Source organism: Miniopterus schreibersii (genome assembly GCF_964146895.1).
Source record: "Miniopterus schreibersii genome assembly, chromosome: 11".
Lineage (NCBI taxonomy): Eukaryota > Metazoa > Chordata > Mammalia > Chiroptera > Miniopteridae > Miniopterus > Miniopterus schreibersii.
In genome coordinates, this window is record NC_138111.1 from 2,790,130 (window position 1) to 2,811,923 (window position 21,794).

Below are 21,794 nucleotides of genomic sequence, written 5' to 3' on the forward strand. Positions count from 1 at the left end.
GTAATTAATGCCCCTGGTTGTATAAAATGGTTAAAATGGCAAGTTTTATGTTTTATGTATATATATGTATACATATATATACACACACATATATAAACACAATTTTTTATTTTTATTTTTTAAAATATATCAATTTCAGAGAGAGGAAGGGAGAGGGAGACAGAGAGATAGAAACATCAGTGATGAGAGAGTCATGGATCGGCTGCCTCCTGCACGCCCCCAACTGGGGATCCAGCCCACAGCCCTGCATGTGCCCTGACGGGAATCCAACCGCGATCTCCTGGATCCTAGGTTGATGCACAAACGCTGAGCCATGCCACAATTTTTAAAACTTAATAATGTAATATACCAAAACCATTGAATTTTGTACTTTAAATCAGTGAGTTGTGTGGTCTATGAATGATATCCCAATAGAACTGTTTAAAAAGCACACAAACAAATTGGGGTGTGAAAGACGAGCAGGGACAACAGCGATCTGTGCAGTGTGAGGACCCCTGCCCACCCCTCCCCACCTTTGCTGAGAAAAAGGAAGTAAGGGCAGGACCGGAAAACGAAAGAACTGGCCATCTTGCCATCTCCTGTTGCCTGGAACTGTTGGGTCCCAATGCTGCAGCCCCACTGCCTCCTGGCACCAGGCTCAAACACAGAATGGGACAGATGACCTGAACCCTGAGCAAAAACAGTGTGGGGCCAGCCAGGGGTGGGACTCAGTCCCTGTCAGTCCGACACGTAGTGAAATCTGAACGGTTGCCTTCTCACGTTAGGGCACAGATGAAAGGGGACTCCCACTCTCCAGAAAGAAACATCAGGTGTATGTTCTTCAGTCACCACACAGCTGTTCTCTTACATACAAAGACCAGTATACTGCACCCAAGTAACTGTGTAACATAGGAGGAAGCAACAATAAAAGGGGACGGTCATATTTTAGAAATACCAAAAACAGTGATCCAGGTGATCCAGACAATTGGAACTCTCAGGCAGAGACTTTAAAATAACTGTTGCACTCCAGGATTTATGAGAAAATAAAGGAATGGTTGACTAGGAACCTCAGCAGACAAGTGGGAATTACAGAAGCAAATTGCAAGTTGTGGTCTGTATCTGGAGTTTACGTCTAGTATCTGAAATAAATGATTAGACAGGTTAACAGCAGAGTGAGTACTACAGAAGAACAGGGGACTGGATATGTCAACAGAAATTATCTAGAATGAAGCTTGGCGTTTCTGTCTCCCTCTAAAACATTACCTCAGGTGAGGGTTTAAAAGAAAAAATTAGGTCAAACTGTCAAAAATTGCTATTTTTTGAAGGGCAGAAATGGCCATATATTGGCAGTTTCCACGATCTCGGCGTGATGCGTGGAAGTCGGCTGAAGAAGCTGGTATTTCCTGCATGCCTTCCTTAAGTTTAAGAAAAAGTGAGAGACATGCAGGTATACTAAGTACATTGCCCTAGGGTAAAAATTAGCGTGCTGTGTTCTGGGTACAAAAGAGTGGTGTGACTGTACCGAGGGGGTGATAAAGATGATGTAGGCTGGGGCCAGATGGTGCAGGGTCTCGGATGGAGTTTTTAGCAGGAGTGGAGTGATCTGACTGCCACTTTAAGGTATTGTTCTAGCCACTTGAGCACAGGTTGTCCTGGAAGTTGAGCATTGGCTACATAGGAGAGTCCAGGTTGGGGGCTTAGACCAGGGTACTGGCCATGCACCTGCAAAGGAAGGAACACACTGGACGATGTTTCTGAGGTGGCCCCTGGCAGTGTGAATTTTGTCAGGATTAAGTGATGTTAAAGTGCTTAAGAAAGTGCCCGCCACATAGAAAGGGCTCCGTCAGTGGTCCATCGTCGTCAGCGTACCAAACGGCAGCTGTTTTCTGAGCATGTGATTATATATCCCAGCACTGTTCCAAAGCGCACTGCTCTTCCTAGCTCATCTCCTTCCCCGGCATTCCAAGATGGGGAGTTTATTGTCCCCATTTTACAGAGGAGGGACTTCACCACCACTCTGCCCCCCTTTGAAGGGGCCCCTGAAAGGTTCTGAGACACAGCTTCCCACTTCTAGGAGCCCATCTTACTCCACACTCTCGGCCAAAGAGGTAGCTTGCACTTACCTCTGATATTAGTGGCCCCGCAGTTCTAGTAGTGGTCCTCCTTCTCGAACCAATTTCCGGACAGAAATGCAGTGTGACGCCTGGCAACTTTGAGTCATCGCGCCCATGTGGCAGCATCCTCCGAGCGTAAGACCTGCGGGCTTGGACAGATTCTGCTGTGGTCGTCATTTCAATAACGGGGCTAATTTAAGCTTGTCTCTGCCTCACCTGGAAAGTCTTCACAGTATGAAGTAAAAGTGCACATAGGGAGGAAAGGCGGATGCTGATGAGCTCAGCCGGACACGGGAGGAATCAAAAGTAGAGGTGTTCACGACAACGTAGAAATGTTTCTACTTCTCCTCGAGGGGAACTCCAGAGGGGTTGGTGTCCTTGCCTCTGGCGCCGTGTCGGCAGAGACCGAAGGCCGCAGGGCAGAGAGACCTTTCAAGTTCCCACGCACTGTAAGTCGGCTTTCGGGGGACCATGAACAAAGCTGAGGGCTTCGACGTGTAGGAAGGCCCTGTGCGGAGCCCGGGTGCTCTGTTGGTGAGAGGGCATCCATGCCAGGACTGATCAGACCGCTGCTGCTCTTCCGTTTGTGCCAGCTATGAGCACCTCCTGTCACACTGACCTCTCAGCCTCTCTGCCTTCTGCCCCGTTTATTTTGTAGCAGCCATCGTCCAGCGGTGGGGTGTTCGGGTCTGGAAGCACTGGACGAGGGGGCGGTTTCTTCAGTGGCCTCGGAGGGAAACCCAGCCAGGATGCAGCCAACAAAAACCCATTCAGCTCGGCCAGCGGGGGCTTCGGATCCACAGCCACCCCAAGTAAGTGGAGAAAGTTTCCCCAGTCCCGGCACCCCCCAAACACCAGTGCCATCCTCCTGGTGTTAACACCGTGGTACAGGTATGGAATGGAAAGGTCGAGAAGGGCCATTTAAAATATATACCCCACCTGGCCAGTTTGGCTCCGCCCGAGGACTGAAGGGTCCCAGGTTTGATTCTGGCCAAGGGCATGTGCCTCGGTTGCAGGCCCAATCCCCCGCCCCAGTCGGCACACGCAGGAGGCGGCCACCCGATCTCTCTCTCTCTCTCTCACATCAGTGTTTCTCTCTCTGTCTCTCTCTTCTACTCCCTTTGAAAAGCAAGGGAAAGAATATCCTCGGGTGAGGATTAAAAAACAAAACGTCATCTACCCCCTCACTTCTCAGCCTTTTGCCTAAGATAAGTGGGAAGTATCTACCCCAAAGCAGTGCGTTCTGTTTTGATTTTGTTTTTTATTTTTGGTTTTTTAACAACATGTCCACTGTAATCATGGGAAGACATCAGAGCTGCAGGGAGAGGGTTGAAATGAGTTGGATAGAATGACTTGGGGTGAATACCAGCAGACAGGCTGCCAGGCGTGCTTGGGGAGCTGGGTCTTCGTTTGTGTCGCGCTCTCCCTGACTTGCCTTTAAAATCCAGCTGCTGCCAAGAAGTGTCACTCAGAGGTTGAAACCCTCATTATGTCTCAAGTCTTAACTTTTCTGCCTTATCTCAGACGAAGCCGTACCCTTCTGCTGACACTTTCTCCTCCAGCTAATCTTTAAAATACTTTATTGAGCTGTCTCTTCATGGTTGGAAATGAAATTTATTTGTTTATATCTTTAAATATAACATATATCCTGCTGCCGATGGGGCTGAGATGGGAAGTTGGGAACCTGTCATCTCTGTCTTAGCCTCTCTCATATAATACTCTGCACGGCGAGTCTTCATCTGTGTGCTGTTCAGGACCTGAGAGCATCAAGAGCTCATGCCCTGTGGGCAGGGCAGGTGTTTCCTTAGTGCTGCGTTAGCTCATCACTAAAAGCAAAACTCCCTCCTGAGTCTCCCAGATTCACAGATCTGTTCTTTGATGTCACTGTGGGCCTAGTGATATAAAAAGAGAGATCATGGTCAAGAGACACTAAGTCTTCGCTTGTAACGTGTCATCGGAAATTTCGTTCTTCAGCCTTCAGTCAGCCAGGGGGAATTTAGAATCCTAGAATGAGGGCTCCTAGAGGTTGAGCCTAGTCGTCTTCAAAAACTGTTTCTGGGATGAACTCAAGCAGAAGCCTAATTTGCAAAGCAGATAAAAATAGGTTACTCAGAAGCAGGGGCCAGAACCAGAGCCACACCTGGGTGGTTTCCCCACCTTCCCAGCTGTCAGCCCAGAACTGAGGGTTCCACGCACACACTGTGGAAACGTGGTCCTGCACAGCACACTCCGTTTTCCAGTAATGAACAGCAGAGTGGTGTCGTGGTTTCTTTAAGTCACAGAGCCAGGAAGTGGCAGATCTGGAATTCAGCTGCAACTTATACAGCGTGCCAGCCAGCCTCTGGCACAGAACAGGCGCTTGATAGCATGCTGGTTAGAAATGAGGGTTTGCCCCCTGGGTTGGTCATCACCTGCGAGATTGGGGTGCGAGCCTATTTGACAAAACTTAGGTGGGTCATATCCTTGTAAAAATTGCTTTCCTTCTGGCTGATTCCTCTCTAATGCCATGGCTCTTATCTGTCAGAGAATTGCTTTCTCTCGTTGGTGGGCTGGCGCTGGCTCGGGAGAGCCTGCTGTGCACACCTCTCCCAGCTCCCCGTTCAGCGATGGCAGGGCGTGTTCATTTACACCCTGCGAATCGGACAGTGCTGCCCCCCCACACACCTGTTGGTCACTGTCCGGCCCTTGTTTCTAATTCGTTACTTCCTGTGTAAAATGAGCATCTCTATTCCTGATACCAGACACCTGCAGGCTTTCATCCATCCCCCTCACCCGAGCAGCTGTTACCCAGCAGTTCACATTTATGCCTCAGGGAAGTTTAAGTGCATCTGAAAAGATGTAGGAAAGACTTAACATTTTTTTGTTTTTAAAAACTAAATATATATGATTTGATGGTGATAGGGACGGCCCTCTGTAGCCCCAAGGACCGAGTGCAGGATAGGAGGAAGGAATGATGGAGAAGGAAGAGCTAGAAGTCACCTGGCCACAGAGCTGAGAATGCTTTCTGCAGGTCGCCAGGGTCGCCTCTCTCCTTGGGTGACTGCAGCATTCGATACCCGAGCACCACCCCTCTCCTGGGCTGTGTGGACTGGCAGTCCAGGCCCTCTTCCTGCCTCTCAGCAGTCCCTTCCCTTTTCTGTCACTGTGGGATGTGTTCCCCGTCGCCATCTGGGTATTACAGCAGCCTCCAGTCTCCCCCACGGGAGTCTGGAAATCCACACCAAAGTGAGCAGCTTAATACTCTTATTTTGCCACTATCCCTACTCAGAACCTTTTGTCAGCTTCCAGCTGACTATAGCGTAAAATCTAACTCCTTATGCTGAAATTTGGGGCCCTCCGTGAGCAGGCCCAGCATGCTTTTCTTTTTTCTTTTTTCCCCTCCATTTTTTGAGAGAGAGACGGGTAGGGAGATTGACTTACTGTCCCACCCACCCGTGCATTCATTGGTTGCTTCATTTATGTGCCCTGAGGGAGATCCAACCTGCAACCGTGGTGTATGGGCGTGACGCTAACCAGCTGAGCTACTGGCCAGGACCCCAACATGCTTTTCTGACTTTGACTCAGTTCCCCTAGCACAGTCTCACCACTTCATGCCGGTGCTCACACTGCTCCCCCCACACCACCCCCTAAGGGTGGATGTGATTCTCTGCCTCTGCAGTGTGGCCTCAGGGTCACGTGGGCCCACGTGATTTCTCCATCTGAATCCTGCAGCCCTGTGTTCTGTTCCTCAATGAGACATGGAGCAGAAGGGAGGTAGCTATTATGGATCACCTACTGAGTACTGGATGCTCAGTACACGTAGTCTGATCACTTCCGACAGCAGCACTTTTAGATGTGGCCGTCCCTGTTTTACTGATAAGGGCAGAGGAGGGACGTGGACTTGTGGGGTAACAGCCATTAAGCGGCATAGCCAGAGTTTATCTGGGTGTCTCCTGAGCTCTGCTCCACCATGTTGCCTCCTGAGATTTTCCTGGCCTCCCCGGTGTGCGTATGTGGCAGCCCCATGTTCGTCCTCATGACGTCACACATTCCCCCTGCAGGCACATATCTGAGCACAAATTGAGCAGCCCGCAGTTCCCTCTGTGACATTTAGGGCCAGCCCTGAGGGGGGCTGGAACTAGGCAATGACCGGGAAAAAAGCTGCAAGTGCCGCAGGCAGAGGCTCACTCTGTAAAGGCTGCTTCCGTCTTCTGCAGAGGCACTGCCAAGACCCTGTAACCCCTGGGTCATTTAGATCAGGCACCACAGTGACCTGTTGCCTGCAAGGACCGCCTGCCTCCCAAGCCTTGTCTGAAGACACGGGCTGGAACCTTCCTCAGCACATTTCCTCCCACCCAGGCGCTTGAAAGACACGTGTGTGAGGATGGAAAAGCTCTTTGATGAGAATCTTTGGGGCTCACAAGGCTCCCTCTTCAACTTTCTTTTTAAGAAAATGTCCTGAAAGGTGTCCTGGGTAGGTGCCTCTTGAGAATCCCTTTCTCAGCGCTTGCCGAGTCCTCCTTTGGGGACTTGAGACCTGCAGAGTGGCACGGGACCTGGTCTCTGCAGTGATAGTATTCTTGCCAAAGGAAAGGCCAGCGAGGGTCGGTGTGCCAGCAGGGCGGGGCCCGAGCAGGCGCCAGCTTCACCTGCACTGTCCCCAGAGGAGGTCGTCGGAGACCAGTTTTCTTACTGGCAGGAATCTTCTACAGTGAAACATTGTCCCAACAACCAAGAGATTCTCTTCTTTACCACATTTCTGAGAACTAGAGACCATTATTTAGGAGCCATAGGGGACACCAAGAAGCACGTTTACCACAGAAACAAGCAGACCTCTCTTTCTGCCAGTTTCAGAGCAGCGTAAATAGCTCCTGAAACAATTCCGTGTGCTGGGCTCCTTGAGAGACTGCAAACAACAGCTCCTAAGACTCGAATGCTTTAATTCTCCTGATCTTCGCAGGGTGGGAAGGATTTAGTGTGCTGCAGCTGACATGCTCTGTGTTTTATTACATCGAGCACGATGGGACGTGGGAGGAGGAAGAGTTAGAGGCAGAGGAAGCGGTGTTTCCTGAGGACCTAGCTTGTGCCTGACAAGGTCTCCACGCTCACGCGGCGGCTCTGCGTGGCCACAGCTGCCGTCCCACTTCCTGTGTGCGGGACGGGCCCAGCGGGCTCAGTCCTTTCCCAGCGGCGGCTCTGCGTGGCCACAGCTGCCGTCCCACTTCCTGTGTGCGGGACGGGCCCAGAGGGCTCAGTCCTTTCCCAGCGGCGGCTCTGCGTGGCCACAGCTGCCGTCCCACTTCCTGTGTGCGGGACGGGCCCAGCGGGCTCAGTCCTTTCCCAGCGGCGGCTCTGCGTGGCCACAGCTGCCGTCCCACTTCCTGTGTGCGGGACGGGCCCAGAGGGCTCAGTCCTTTCCCAGCGGCGGCTCTGCGTGGCCACAGCTGCTGTCCCACTTCCTGTGTGCGGGACGGGCCCAGAGGGCTCAGTCCTTGCCCAGCGACGGCTCTGCGTGGCCACAGCTGCTGTCCCACTTCCTGTGTGTGGGACGGGCCCAGCGGGCTCAGTCCTTTCCCAGTGGCGGCTCTGCGTGGCCACAGCTGCTGTCCCACTTCCTGTGTGCGGGACGGGCCCAGTGGGCTCAGTCCTTGCCCAGCATCACGCTGTGAGGTACTGAGTCAGGTCTGAAAGCAAAACTCCTGCTTGTTCCATTACTATGTGCTGTGAACGTCTTAAAGACAAAGGATTCTTAAGGGATAGCCCTGCTGCTTTTCTCAGTGGTTAGAGCATTGGGCTGTGGACTGAACGGTCCTGGTTTCGATTCCAGCCAAGAGCACGTACCTCGCTTGCAGGCTCGATCCCCGGTCCTGGTTGGGGTGCAGGAGGCAACCAATCGATGTGTCTCTTGCATCGGTGTTCCTCTCTCTCCCTTCCGCGCTCTCTGAAAAGCAGTGGAAAAATATCCTCGGGGATTAAAAAGAGCCTAAAGGAGCCAGAGGCTCCCCAAATGGTCTCTAGCCTCGGGAGTGTAAGTCTTCCCACTCTGTCCCATTAAGTCATGTCCTCTCTGTATTTTTTATTTCTCCAAGAGGAGGTATAGTTTAGGGCTAAAACTTTTATGTGAATTTGTTTGTTTACTCTTTGCAATTTTACATAATGAACACTGAGTCAGAAAATTGCAGCCTGCAGTTCTTGAACTGCCAAGGGAGAGGAATGGCTGAGAAGCCTAAGTGGACTGCCATCGAAGGGGTCGGAGGTGCCCTCCCACCAGCTCATCAAGGGAAAGCTCAGACTGTTCAGGGCACTCCCCCAGGAGACAGACAGTCCTATGTGCCCTACAGGAGGGTTAACCTCTCCCGCTGTCGGGCCTGGCACACTCACAGCCAAGCTCTCAAACTGTCAGCAGTAGTTTCAGAGAGCAGGTGACCGTGTTGCTCTGTTATTGGTGCCTGGGAATTTGAGGCAGTCGTGTCCCTGGGGAGAGGGTGTTCACTTCCTTACGACTGAAGTATTAACAGCCGCATCTCGTGGGTGGGATCAGCAGCATGGGGGCCTTGGATTGACAGGTTATTGGTGGCCCACCTCTTTAGACAGCTTGACGTTGAGAGTGAGTGGCTCCTCTCCACCCCTCCCCCCCCCGTCACCTTCACCGTGAGCGCCTGGCTGGGGAAGCCTGGCCCTGTGCAGGTGTTTGTACTTCTCACTGGGGCATAGAGTCAGCTCTCCTTTCCCCACACGGCGCTTACCCTTTCAGCCTCCTGTCTGGGCCTCTGTCTGGGCACCGACCCCATTTCAGGATGGCTTCTCTCTGCCTTCTCTGCATACAAGCCCATTTTAATGAAACAGGTCCACACGGTAGGGAAATGATCAGGTGCTTATCACCATCTTGGTTTTAGCAGTTGGTTTCCTTTCACTGTTGGAGCAGTTCAGTGCGTATTTGAAGGAGTGATCCACTAGGTACCCATCTGAGAGGTCAGGAGCTTCATTGAACCTCTAGAAGGGGGAAATCAGACTGAAGTCTTGCTGGCCTCCTTTCCATTCTCAGAACGTCCCTGGCTCCTGTCAGATCACAGCTAGGAACCCCGTGGTGTTTGTCTGCCGATCTCTGAGCAGACCAGGCAGCAGCCAGCATGCCAGACTTGACTATGACTGTAAAAGCAGAGACCGGAGCCACTGTGCTTGGTGTGGATTTGCTCTGATGTTACTCTGTCTGGTTTGACACAATCTGAAGCTGGTCTTAGGAGGAGATGGGTGGAAACAGCCCCATTCTTCGGAAAAAGCAGTGTGGCGTGACTCACCGTGGGCCCCCGTCAGTGGACGGGCGGACGCCTTTGGGAATGCAGTTGAGTTTCTGTAGAATTGCTTGGGAAATCCCGAGCCTGGACACCAAAGTGCCTGAATACTGTCCTTACGGACACATGCAAATCGAAGAAGGTGTCCCTTGCTCTTCAGCTCAGCTCCCTGAATCCTCAACTCCCTTGTCACTCACTCCCTCTCCCAGAACACCCAGCTGAGGTCCTCTGTTCTGAGAAGCACTTAGGACATTTCTCTTTCTCTGGTCTCCCTCACCTGACTTTCATCTCTTCAGATACCTCTAACCTGTTTGGAAACAGCGGGGCCAAGACATTTGGTGGCTTCACCAGCTCGTCATTTGGAGAGCAGAAGCCTGCTGGCACCTTCAGCTCTGGAGGAGGAAGTGTGGCATCCCAAGGCTTCGGGTTCTCCACTCCAAACAAAACAGGTACTGGCGTCCTTTCGGCTGTTGTTTTTATACGTGTGTTCATGGATGCGTAGATATCTGGAAGGAGGGAGATCTCTGTGGGGTGGTTCTCAAGGGAGCAGGATCAGAGCATGAAGTGACTCTCCCCCCACACACACTTCATGTTTATTGAACACCTGCTATGTTCCTCACACAGTTCCAGGTCTCCTGAGACATGTTAAATAGTATGGAATGCATATTCCGTAGCCCTCAAGAACTTACAGTCTCCTGAGGGAAGAAAAGGTTGTAAGTCTTTAGCAGTTGCAGAACAACCAGAGTAAGGGGTCATGTGAGAAAGTAATAACTGAGACAAACGAGAAAGCCGCCTGGGCCACACCTTTGCTTGGGTGCCCATGGCTGTCCCAGGCCAGACAGACTGTTTAATTTCTTTTGTCTGCATCATTTTGCCTTCTTTCCCGAGTCATTTGTTTTTGCTTTTAATTGAGTATAGTAAACAGATATATTAGATATATATGTGCATATGTAATATCCAAGTATTCACCCGTGTCAGTACACCACTCAGTTCTCACCGTTGGAAACACCCACCTAATCAAGAAAAAAGAACATTACTTACTGGCCCTAGTGCTTATCCTAGCATTACTTTTAAAGTATGCATTTATGATCTGACTTTTTATAATGATGCATTACATTTAGAATTAAAATTTTTAAAGAATGTTGTATTTTTATTAGACACAAAAACACACTTCGCTTCTGCCTGCTGCCTCTCTGTCCTGTTTCTGTCTCTGGGATCCTCAGGGCTCTGCCTTCCCGCCCCTGCCGCATGGACGGTGTGTGAAAGGATTTTTTGTAAGGCGCAGGGCAGAGGGGGAATGTTTGCTGAGAAAGTGAGTCCTTCAAACCGGCTCCCATGGGTGAGCAGCAGGATTCTCCCTGGCTGGGGTGTGCAGGAGACTGAAACTCCCCGAGCGCCAGGGACAGGATCCCACCTGCGGGCCAGATGCGTGAGCATCTGGAGTCCACTTCTTAGAGCCCAGTTGCTGTGGTTTCCAAATGTCTGAGCTCCTTTCCTCAGATGTCACTCAGTGGGCTACTCTCCGGTTGCCAGTTTTTTATAACCTTTTCCTAGAATTTAAAATGGACAAGAAATGAGCTTTGCCATTTATTTTGCCCCAACCTTCCCGGCAGTAAGTGATGTAAAATAAAAGAGCTACAGCTCTCGTTTCTCATTAACAAGGCAAATGATATTTGACTAAGAAACTTTAGTTCATTCATTGTCAAGACTGTTTTTAAGGAACTTGATGCTATTTTTTTTGACTTGTGCGTTTTTCTTATATGTTGTCCCTTATCCTGGGATCAGGTCCCGAGTGATGGAGAATCAGATGCTTTTAATTTTTCAATCTTAAAGAAAATGTACCTCCCTTCAGGTGTATTTTTTCTATTTGAGTTTTTGCCCCCATGAAACAACCTAGTCTGAGAACTCGAACAGGGAAAGCTGCCTGGCAAATACATGAGGTGAATGAACTAGCAACTGAAAGGGTGGAAGCGGGTGGGGGAAAGCCGCCCTCCTGAGAACTAAGGCGGCAGGAGAGAAAGGAGGGGGGCAGCCTAGGAGTGAGCGTGCTCCCGTCTCTCCGCTGGGGTCCCCCCTCCGCTCTGTGGCAGTGGGAGAGGGAAGGGGGACAGGTAACACTTAGATGGTGGGTGCTCTTTTGAGTCACTTGGCCCTTGTTCCAATCCCAGCTCCACCCTCACCCCCTCTCTAGACGTAGACAAGGGCCATGCCCGCAGGGCCTCGTGCTCACGGTGAGGTAGGGCCCCCAGGTGTGTTGGGGGGTTCAAGTGACTGACACAGCACCCGGCGCGGGAGGGCCCGGGTCAGTCAGGTGCTCTAGTGCTGTTGGTTTTAGTGCGCTGTTTCTTTAGAGGAAAGGCATGAAAGTGTGGCACCTAATAAAATCGAACCACGCAAGTTGCCTGTCTCAGGAATAAGGCCAGAGTGATCGCCCCTCCTCCTGTTTCACTTAGCTGGGACCCGGGCCTGTTCGGAGCATGGGGTGGGGGGGGCGTGTGTGAGTCTATTTGTGTGGGAGTGAGTGGGGGGGAGTGTGTGAGAGTATATGTGTGTGGGAGTGAGTGTGAGAATGTGTGGGAGTGTGAGTGGGGGGGGAGTGTGAGAGTATGAGTGTATTTGTGTGGGAGTGAGTGGGTGAGTGCATGTGTGGGAGTGAGAGTGTGCGGGGGGAGTGTGTGTGTGTGTGTGAATGAATGTGGGGGGGAGTGAGTGTGCGGGGGGAGTGTGTGTGTGTGTGTGTGTGTGAATGTGGGGGGGAGTGAGAGTGTGCGGGGGGAGTGTGTGAGTGTGTGTGTGTGTGTGTGAATGAATGTGGGGGGAGTGAGTGTGCAGGGGGAGTGTGTGAGTGTGTGTGTGTGTGAATGAATGTGGGGGGGAGTGAGAGTGTGCGGGGGGGAGTGTGTGAGTGTGTGTGTGTGTGTGTGAATGAATGTGGGGGGGAGTGAGAGTGTGCGGGGGGAGTGTGTGTGTGTGTGTGAATGAATGTGGGGGGGAGTGAGAGTGTGCGGGGGGAGTGTGTGTGTGTGTGTGTGAATGAATGTGGGGGGGAGTGAGTGTGCGGGGGGAGTGTGTGTGTGTGTGTGTGTGTGAATGTGGGGGGGAGTGAGAGTGTGCGGGGGGAGTGTGTGAGTGTGTGTGTGTGTGTGTGTGAATGAATGTGGGGGGGAGTGAGAGTGTGCGGGGGGGAGTGTGTGAGTGTGTGTGTGTGTGTGTGAATGAATGTGGGGGGGAGTGAGTGTGCGGGGGGAGTGTGTGAGTGTGTGTGAGTGTGTGTGTGTGTGAATGAATGTGGGGGGTAGTGAGTGTGCGGGGGGAGTGTGTGAGTGTGTGTGTGTGAGTGTGTGTGTGTGTGTGTGAATGAATGTGGGGGGAGTGAGTGTGCAGGGGGAGTGTGTGAGTGTGTGTGTGTGTGAATGAATGTGGGGGGGAGTGAGAGTGTGCGGGGGGGAGTGTGTGAGTGTGTGTGTGTGTGTGTGAATGAATGTGGGGGGGAGTGAGTGTGCGGGGGGAGTGTGTGAGTGTGTGTGAGTGTGTGTGTGTGTGAATGAATGTGGGGGGTAGTGAGTGTGCGGGGGGAGTGTGTGAGTGTGTGTGTGTGAGTGTGTGTGAATGTGGGGGGGAGTGAGAGTGTGCGGGGGGAGTGTGTGAGTGTGTGTGTGTGAATGAATGTGGGGGGGAGTGAGAGTGTGCGGGGGGGAGTGTGTGTGAATGAATGTGGGGGGGAGTGAGAGTGTGCGGGGGGAGTGTGTGAGTGTGTGTGTGAATGAATGTGGGGGGGCGTGTGAGGCCTCCTCTCCTCTGCCCCGGGTACCTTCTGTGTCGTGGCTTCTCACTTTTCACTCACCTTCCCCCCAGAAGACTAACGTGCAGCACCAGGCACCAGCTCGAGCGCGAGTGCCTAGGAAGACAGTGTAATGAGACCTGCGGTCGGTCGTGAATAATTCAGCTGCCAGCCTTTTAGCACTTTCTCTTTTCCAGTCCATTATGTCTGTGACCCAGCAGTCCCCGTTGTCATGGCCTGGGATGTCACTCGGGGTTTAAAATACAGAACGTTAGCCCAGCATGAGCCGCAGCAAGAAGTGTCCCGGCTGTGCAGGCCCTGCGGACGGCCCTGCAGAATAACCCACCGTGAAATAAGCTCCCTGGGACGGCGGCTGCCCACTCTCCCCCTGCGCAGGTGGCGCGGGCTGGGTCCCGCTCCTGATGAGCGCGCCTGGCCGACTCTACCTTCGCTTTCTGAAGGAGGCGAGAGAACATCTTGGTCCCCTCATGCTGGTCGCGCCTTGCTCGCACCTCAGCCGCCTTCGTTCCCTTTAGCATGTAGCTCCTAGGCCAACACTCATCTTGAGAAATGCTCCGCCTTAGAGCACGTTTCTTACACTATTTTGTTCATTTCATTCAACAGACTCCGAGGGTCTCTGCTGGTAGCCTAGAGTGACTTGAACAGTGTCTCAAGGTTTGGGGACCCTCTTCAGGAGCAGAGGGGCAGTCAGGGAAGGACGGTCATCTTCCAGCCCGCTGGGCATCTCAGGCAGGCAGAGCCGGCTGCTTGGGCACACCTGACCCTTTCTGTGCGGTGGCTGCCCTGCCAGCCTGCGTTCACCTGAGCAGTAGGGCCGGGAGCCTGCGAGGAGCCTTGGACTCGCAGCTGGTGACCGCTTTGCTCACATGTGTACAGCAGCCTTCCTCCAGAGAAGAAATCCGTGTGCTTTTTTATTGAGGAGTAGTTCCTGACCACAGGGAGAAAGCATTTTTAAAAATTCTTCGGGACAGAGAGAGAGAGAAAGACTGTGGTGAGAGACGGGAGAGCCGTTAGTTTAAATAAATAAAACGCCCCTGGCTGGGCGCCAGCGCCGAGCGGCTCCCCATCCCGCTGTAACCCAGTTCACAGGCTCTCCCCGAGGGGGCTTGGCGCTTCCCATGTGCTGTGGGTTCCCGCGCATCCTGGTGCCCTGCCTGTGGGGTGGTAATAATAGGCGCCTGTCGTCTTTGACAGCTGGGCAGGAAGTGGAGTTTTTGAGGATGATTTTACAGTGAGGAGTCTCAAAACAGTGCGGCCGGCCCGGGAAGGGACCGAAATGCCCCGAGTTGGCCCTGGGTGGCGACCTGATCTGATAAGACTGGAGCTGATGGGCCCAGCTTACCTCTGGGAGGGACCGGGGACCCCACAGACAAATACGGGGCCTGTGAGGTTCCTAGAATTCCAAGGGGCTCTCCCAAGGGGACCCCCGGCTCTGCTCAAATGGGGGGGGCAGCTTGGTGGCTGTGTGTGCTTTGGATTTAATTCGCATGCTGCTGATGTGGGGTTGTTGCCCTTCATTAAGTTTTTCGGGTTTGGATTTCTAACGTGTTTTCCCTTTTTTTCTTCCTCCTCTGACTTGGTTTCTCACTACTCATTCTCTCTCTCCCTGTCTCCTCCTCTCTTCCTCCCTGTTTCTGTTTGTTTGCCTCTGTTTTGCTCAGGTGGCTTCGGTGCTGCTCCAGTGTTTGGCAGCCCTCCTACTTTTGGGGGATCCCCTGGGTTTGGAGGGGTGCCAGCATTCGGTTCAGCCCCAGCCTTTACAAGCCCTCTGGGCTCGACGGGAGGCAAAGTGTTCGGAGAGGGTACTGCAGCTGCCAGCGCAGGAGGATTCGGGTAAGCCCCCGGGGAGGGGAGTGCTGGGGCCTGGTACTTTGGGTTTGAAAAGGGGGTTCTTGCGTTTTCCCTGCTCTTGACTATAAGCTGAGTGCCCCCACATAGAATCTGCAAACAGTGGCTCCAGGATTCCTCTACTCCTGGAGGAAGGCTCATTTCTTCCAAGCCAGACTCTGGCGAGTACATAAGGGGACGGCAACCGGGTCACCGTCCTGCTGTGTAGGATACTGGTCAGCAGACCCCTGTTCTCCTGCTGGGCTGATTGGTTAAAGGAAGAAAAACGTCCTGCCGTGGCTCCTTTACAACCAAGATTGCCCCTCGTGTGGTCATTTCTGCCAGGAAATTCTGATTGAGTAGCTTTCCCCAGATTCTTTCCTCTTGGGTTGTTGTGCGTTAGACCATTGTCCCTGAGCAAGCCACTCCTGTGTCCCCTCCTCCATGCCCAACCCCGGAGAGAGTATTCAGGCCCCGGTCCCTGGGCTGGCATCCACACAAGACGCTAACTGGGCCCTGTACAATTGAGAGTCTCATTGACCACTCAGCTCTCAAAGCTGCTCTTACGGCCGTGTGCACACCTTCTTTTCAAAACGCCATGCTAGGCCGCAGAAATTCAGTCTGGTTGCCAGAACCCCAAAGAAAAAGTAGCTTTCACTGTACCATAAAATCCCAATAAAACATGTGGTCATGACGCCAGAGTGCCTCTTTCAGCGGGGTGCCGAGTCTGAAGGGGCTGTCTTTTAGGCCACCTGCCCTCAGCACTGGCTCAGGACATGGAAGCCAGAAGTGGGGGGATTGTCAGGGTACCGGGGATGAGTCTGTGGTGATGTCATCTCTACCTTGGAAATAAACTATGTTCTTACTCCTGCCCTCTCTCCACCAAAGAACCTGGTGCAGAATGTTGGCAAGTTTCAGGGAAAGTGAGCCAGTCTGTGTGTTGCTTCTCAGGTTTCACAAAGAGACTAATGGGTCCTTTAAGTTTCCCCCAGGAAACCCCAACAATGTAAGCAAAGGACAGCTTTTAACTGACTGACTTTCACCGGTGTTCTGGGCAGGTTCCGGTGACCCAAGCTCTCCCCTGTCCACCCACACAGAGCCCTGCAGCCCCGAGCTCTCCCCTGTCCACCAGCACAGGGCCCTGCAGCCCCGAGCTCTCCCCTTTCTACCAGCACAGGGCCCTACAGCCCCGAGCTCTCGGTCCACCAGCACAGGGCCCTGCAGCCGCTGGAGGCTTGTGCTGACTGGGAATCTTGAGGGCTTGTTGGCTTATTTGAAACCAGCTGTTTTCTTTGATACTTAGCAAAGTACCATGTCCTGCCTTGGATAGCTCTCCCACAGGACACCCAGCTGTCTGCTTAGGTCCTATTGGTGGAACAGAGCTAATGAGGACCAGCTCAAGATTCCAGTGTGAATCTGTTCAGGTCCCTGGTCTCACCCCACAGACATCCAAGGAGTCCCCAGTGTTGTTTGTGAGAGGCCCACGGTGGGAGTGGAATTGAGCAGGCCCTGCAGGACCATGCGGGGAAACGGCAACAAGGATAGGTTCACGCTGGCCTTGCGTGTAGACGACACCTCACCTCAGTGTGGGAAGTAGACGGTCAGGGTCCAGAGAGCAGATGAATAAATGGGGCAGGAGTGTCGATAAGAGAGAGATGCTGAAATGGTGGAATAAAACTGAAGAATTATTGGGGACAGAAAGAGCAAAAAAATGTAGCACTGCTTAATTTCTAGGCGACCTAGAGTGTCCAGACGGTGGACCGAGGCGGCACCCTGGACAAGCTGGAGTCCACGTTGTCCGGCCCTTTTTCTTCTCAGCTGGGGGGTCTGCTCTGGGCTCTGGCTGCTGGTTCAAACCAAGCCTGTCCCCTCAGTCGTGTGCGTCATACAGCCTAAGACAAGGGAGGCCGCCTGAGGCTCTCGGGCCACAGGGGCAGCCTGGCCCCGCTGACCCGCTGGTTTCTCACCCCCAGGTTCGGAAGCAGCAGCAGCACCACGTCCTTCGGCACCCTCGCCAGTCAGAACGCACCCACCTTCGGGTCGCTGTCCCAGCAGACCCCAGGGTTCGGGACCCAGAGCGGGGGGTTTTCCGGCTTTGGATCAGGCACCGGAGGTAGGCAGACAGCCCCTCACAGAGGCTCCTCCTGCCTCTTCCCCTCCCTCGTCGAAGGAATGATGTTTACCAGGCTATTCAGTGTCCTATTTTAGAGGCTGAAAGTGCTTGAGAACAGTATGTCTTTAGATTTTAATTAGACTTGTAACACTGTGCCATTTTTTACCAAAATTTCTCAGGACTTGAGAACACACAATAATCGTCATCTTACTCAATCTTGGTTTAAAAATCCAAGCCAGCAAACCAAAACTAAGACATAGAGCCCTCCCGTAGAGACTTCAGGCTCTGCTCCTCAGGTAGCCGCGCTTCTGGTTTGTTTTTGTCTTTGCGGCACACTGAGGCTCAGAGGTTGGGCCTTGTTACTGTTGTACAAATGAGGACAAACACCACGGGGCCAGCTTGCCCAAAGGTCCAGGCGCGAGCAGCAGATCCAGGCCTAGAAGCCCAGGGCCTGCTTGTCTGGCCTCAGGGAGAGGAGGAAGCAAGTGGGTGGGAAAGGAGAAGAACTTCCCTAGTGAAATGGGTCCTGTGGTCGGGAGAGCTGAGCGTGAGGGGCCGGACCAGAGACTCTCTGCCTGCCCGGGCAGGGGAGGAGGGGAGCCCTTGGGAAGCTGTTTCATGGAGAATGGAGGGAGGGGCTTGGCCTGGGGCCCGCCTTTGTCCTTCAAGTGTCTGTTGTAACTTCACCCTTTTCATCTTTTCCAGGATTCAGCTTTGGTTCATCCAACTCGTGAGTATCCCCAATTTTGAGTCATTAAGTGGGGTTGAAGAGTGTGTGGTGTGTGGAAATACTGGACTACTAATTTTGGCTCTGTTTGTACATTCTTCCTGTTTTAAAAGCTGTCCTGGAAGCTTGGGGGCTCTGCAGCGGGTGTGGGGTTCTGTGGATTTGCCCGTCTCGGCAGGGATGCGGCGGGAGGGCCCGGGCCCTCCAGGGCCCGCCTTCTCCAGGGCCAAGCACAAGAGGGAGGGCCTTCCGATCAGCAGAGACGGGAAGGCAGGACCCAGATCCTTTCCACTGGCTTCAGCCATGAGCCTTGTTATTGACCGTCAGTGTTCACGTGTAGAGTTGCTTGCCGGTGACACTCGAGCCTGACCCGGGGCACAGGCGGCTGTGAGCCGGAAGCTGAAGCTGACCTGCCTCCCGGCGCTTCCTTGCAGGTCTGTCCAGGGCTTTGGTGGCTGGAGAAGCTGAGTGGGTGTCGGTGCTCCTTTCGGTTCCTGTGACCAGCTGCGTCCTCAGCTCCTTGTCACCGAGAAGCACGGAAGCAGCCCTTTAAAGTGGACGTTCTTGTAGCGCGCCCAGAGGCAGAAACAGAACTCGCAGATGCTCTTGGTTTTTATTTCATGTTGGTTGTTCCCCCTCCACCCCTATTAAACTGGTTCATTTGCGTACAGAATGTAAGTGGGTTTTTCACGTCACAGCCGAGGACAGAGGTCTCCTCGCTTCTGCGGCTCTGAGGAACCGGCGCAGCCTCTCCTGGGCCAGCAGACGCCTCCAGGGGTGAGCACGGTGCCGGCGCACAGCCTCCCGTCCGCTCAGGCCGGGCGCTCCGCAGAGGGGGAGGCCCCCTCGTCCCCTTTCTGAGGCAGTAACTCCTGCCCCCTTTTGTGTCATTGTTGCTGTTGGATATCAGGCCCTTTAGTGCCAGCTTTGGTTGGGTGGCAGGGAAGAAATTCGCACAGGTGTCAGCGGAGTCTCAGAGGGGTTGTAGCACCTTGGAGTTTAGGTGGCTGGCAGGAAACCTGGAAGACAGGCCAGCAAGCACTGGTGACAGCTACGCTGTCCTTGGAACACACCCGCTCATCTCATGGCCCTTAGGCACTGCGTGTTTCCCACAGCTGATTTCTTTTACTCGGGAGGGGGGTGGCTGCTGATTGTGAAGACAGCCTTTATCTCCTGTGAGTGGCAGTGGCATTGGTGACCATACCTGGCCCACTGTCTGCTAACCACAGTGCAGATAACGCCCGGGTAGACCCAGGAGTCAGGAAGATGCTGCTGCTTCCCCGCACCACACTGAAGCGTTGGCGAGGCTGGCGAGAGGTTGGAATCTGTCTTACTGCGGTGCCTGTCGTGCCATATTTCACGTCTGGGCACATTATTTCTTAGGCCGGCGATTTGACAGGTGCTGACGAACGAGGGCTGCCTCGCATCCAGAATAGGTGGGATCTGTTACCTGCCTGGCCCCCATAGGCCCACACTCCGGCCAGTCCATTAGCAGGGGATGTTGGAAAAGGAGCTTGTTTACTTTCTCCCACTGGGAAGTATGTTGAAATGTTTTACAGTGTCTGTGTGGGCCTCACCGAGGCCCCTGTGCTGCATCCTGGCTGTCGGTCTCGCTCTGTTGTGCCCATCGCAGCCGCAGTCCTGTGGGTTTCGATCCCAGGACTGGAACTGGGTGTAGAGTCAGTGGCTTTTCCCGCTCATCTGCACAGGAGTGTCTCATGCAGCACCCCTGTGTTTCCGGAGCCCTGCTCGGAATGTGGGGTGTATGAGAAGAGTGTGGTCTATCCGCACATCCATGAACTCAAGCATCTGCCTCTTTAGCAAGTGTGGACTTCAGGAGTCCAGCGTGTGCCTTTGTTGGTCCTTGTGGAACTGCAGAGCCTGTCTCCACCTGTTCTCGACAAGGCCTTACAGCCGTGGAGCAGGGGACAGTCCCTGAGACACACACAGCCAGGCATGGGCTGCTCCTGTCACCTAGAGCTGCTTAGTCTATACACAAGGGCCATCTTGAGACAGAGGAACTCAAATTTTGATGGGAAAGCTCATGACGGAGGCCTTGTTTGCCAGGGAGCAACGTGACTAGTGACTTGTGCCTGGCGTGTCATCCTGTAGACTGTCATGCAGACTGAGCCCGTCTCCTGCCCGTCTCTTTTCCCCAGAGGCTCGTTTTTATAAATAGAAGCTGGTTCCACCTAAACCCTTGACCTCAAATTCTCTGCCTTAATCCGCCATTGAGGTGGCACGTGGCATCTCCATGAGGCCATATCAGCTGTGCAAGGCCAGATAACGCCCACCATGCAGTCGGGCGGCAGCGAGGAATGTGGTGCTGGCGTGTGAGCCCCACTCCTCTCCTTTTTTGGGGCCGATTACACTGGTAGGTGGCCAAGGTCATCTCAGAGTGTGGCCAGCATGCAGCCCCTGAAACCCAAGCTCCCTGATGTGTGCGCAGTGGCTCCAGCCTGGCCAGGGAGAAGCCCATGGGGTATGAGCCCTTCCCAGTGGGGTGGGCAGAGTGGCAGGACGGGAGAGTGAGGGTCAAGTCCCAGTGAGAAGGGACCACAGCTGCTGAGGGGGCTGCGGCCGCCCCACACCCCCAGCTCGTAGCAGCAGCTGCAGTGGTAGGCGGCAGGCACAGTTGGCGTCTTCCGTGGCTCCCGTGTAGCTCAGGAAAGGCAGGAAGGAAGGGGAGGCAGCTTAGTGAGCAGGGTCCTGTTTTGCTTGGCTTTTCCAGATGTAGACGTGTGTCCACAATCAGTGCTTCCAGTGGCAGCGGAGGGACAGGGTTTCCCAGGGACAGGAAGCACGTGGTACCGTGGGCGGGTTTGTGTCCCCTGCGTCCTGGTGCACCTGATGGCGGTCCCTGTGGCATCGCCCGCCCAGCCCGGGACTGCCTGCTGCTGGACTTCAGTTTTGCCTCTGTCTCAGCCGCGAGAGAAGTTCTAGGTGGGAGTCTCGGGGGGCGTGGTCCGTGCCCCTGCCCTGGGCCCCGCCCCTCGTGAGCGCTCAGACCAGAACCAGGCGCTGGGCCTCCAGCCGGGAGGCCCTTCCCTCGGGTGACATGCGGCTGGAGCATAGTCCTGCGGGCGTCGTGAGGATGAGGGATGCACGCAGAGCCCCTGCCGCCGTGTAGGTCCTCGCCTTGCAGGGCGTTGCCCCATGTCCGGAGTGAACGGCCACGGTGGCGGGGGCGTCACTGATGCTCTCGCTCGGGCGTGCTCAGTTTTAGGTTCTGCGTCGGCAGAGCTGGGCTGGGCCCTCGGATCTGTTTTCGATCAGCTTTCTGGGTGATTCCAGTGCAGGTGGTCCCTGACTGCATCTTGAGAAAGCCTTTGACCGCAGCGGCTGTGACTGTTACCCCAGCACCTGAAAGAGAGTCCGACTCCATGGACATATTTATTTTGCCGCTAACCCTGGGTAAGGGATTTCCTGAAATTGTTGATGACAGACACCGAGTTTCATTTCAGCTGCTCTTTGGGTACCTTTTCAAAGAAATACATGAGAGCACAGGCGGCCGCCACCTCCTTCCCTCAGCCAGCCTCCGAACGCCGCCTCCGGTCAGCCGCTCATCCTTTGTGACAAAATACTGCCGGGGGGGGGGGTCTGCGTCCTGCCGAGCTTGGCCCCCAGTCTTCCTTTTTCTCCCACGTTTCGTTGGCTCGTGGGCGCCCGTCCCCAGTGTCTCCGGACGGCTGGCACCTCTAAGAGTTCGCTGGTTCTTACCCTCCTCCTTCCTGCTGAGCCGAAGGCGGGGCCGGGGTCCCTCCCTCCTGTTCTCCCCCCCATTTGTCTGTTCCTTCGTCACTCACGAGTGGACAGAGGAATTGGCCTGAGATTGTTTTACCCCTAAACCCCGGCCGTCCTCACAGAGCTTCCTGTGGGAAGTTTATTCTGAGCCAAAACCAAAGGGCTCCCTGGTCACGTGAGTTGGGGAAAGAACAGACGGAACAAAAGTTAAAAGCTC

The 21,794-nt window shown here is 53.8% G+C and overlaps 1 protein-coding gene across 2 annotated transcripts in view; it reads left to right on the forward strand.

The window, feature by feature from the left end:
* NUP214 (nucleoporin 214) overlaps positions 1-18,504 on the forward strand; it is a 73,712-nt gene extending 55,208 nt beyond the window's left edge. Inside the window, exons 31-36 of one of the 2 annotated variants that reach the window (XM_081150503.1) lie at positions 2,752-2,905; positions 9,661-9,813; positions 14,828-14,999; positions 16,967-17,106; positions 17,812-17,836; positions 18,268-18,504. In XM_081150503.1, the coding sequence (XP_081006629.1) occupies positions 2,752-2,905; positions 9,661-9,813; positions 14,828-14,999; positions 16,967-17,106; positions 17,812-17,836; positions 18,268-18,301 (678 nt within the window). In that variant the 3' untranslated portion in view covers positions 18,302-18,504. The remainder of the gene's footprint in view (positions 1-2,751; positions 2,906-9,660; positions 9,814-14,827; positions 15,000-16,966; positions 17,107-17,811; positions 17,837-18,267) is intronic. The other variant, XM_081150504.1, reaches the window with a different exon arrangement.
* The last annotated feature ends 3,290 nt before the right edge of the window (positions 18,505-21,794 follow it).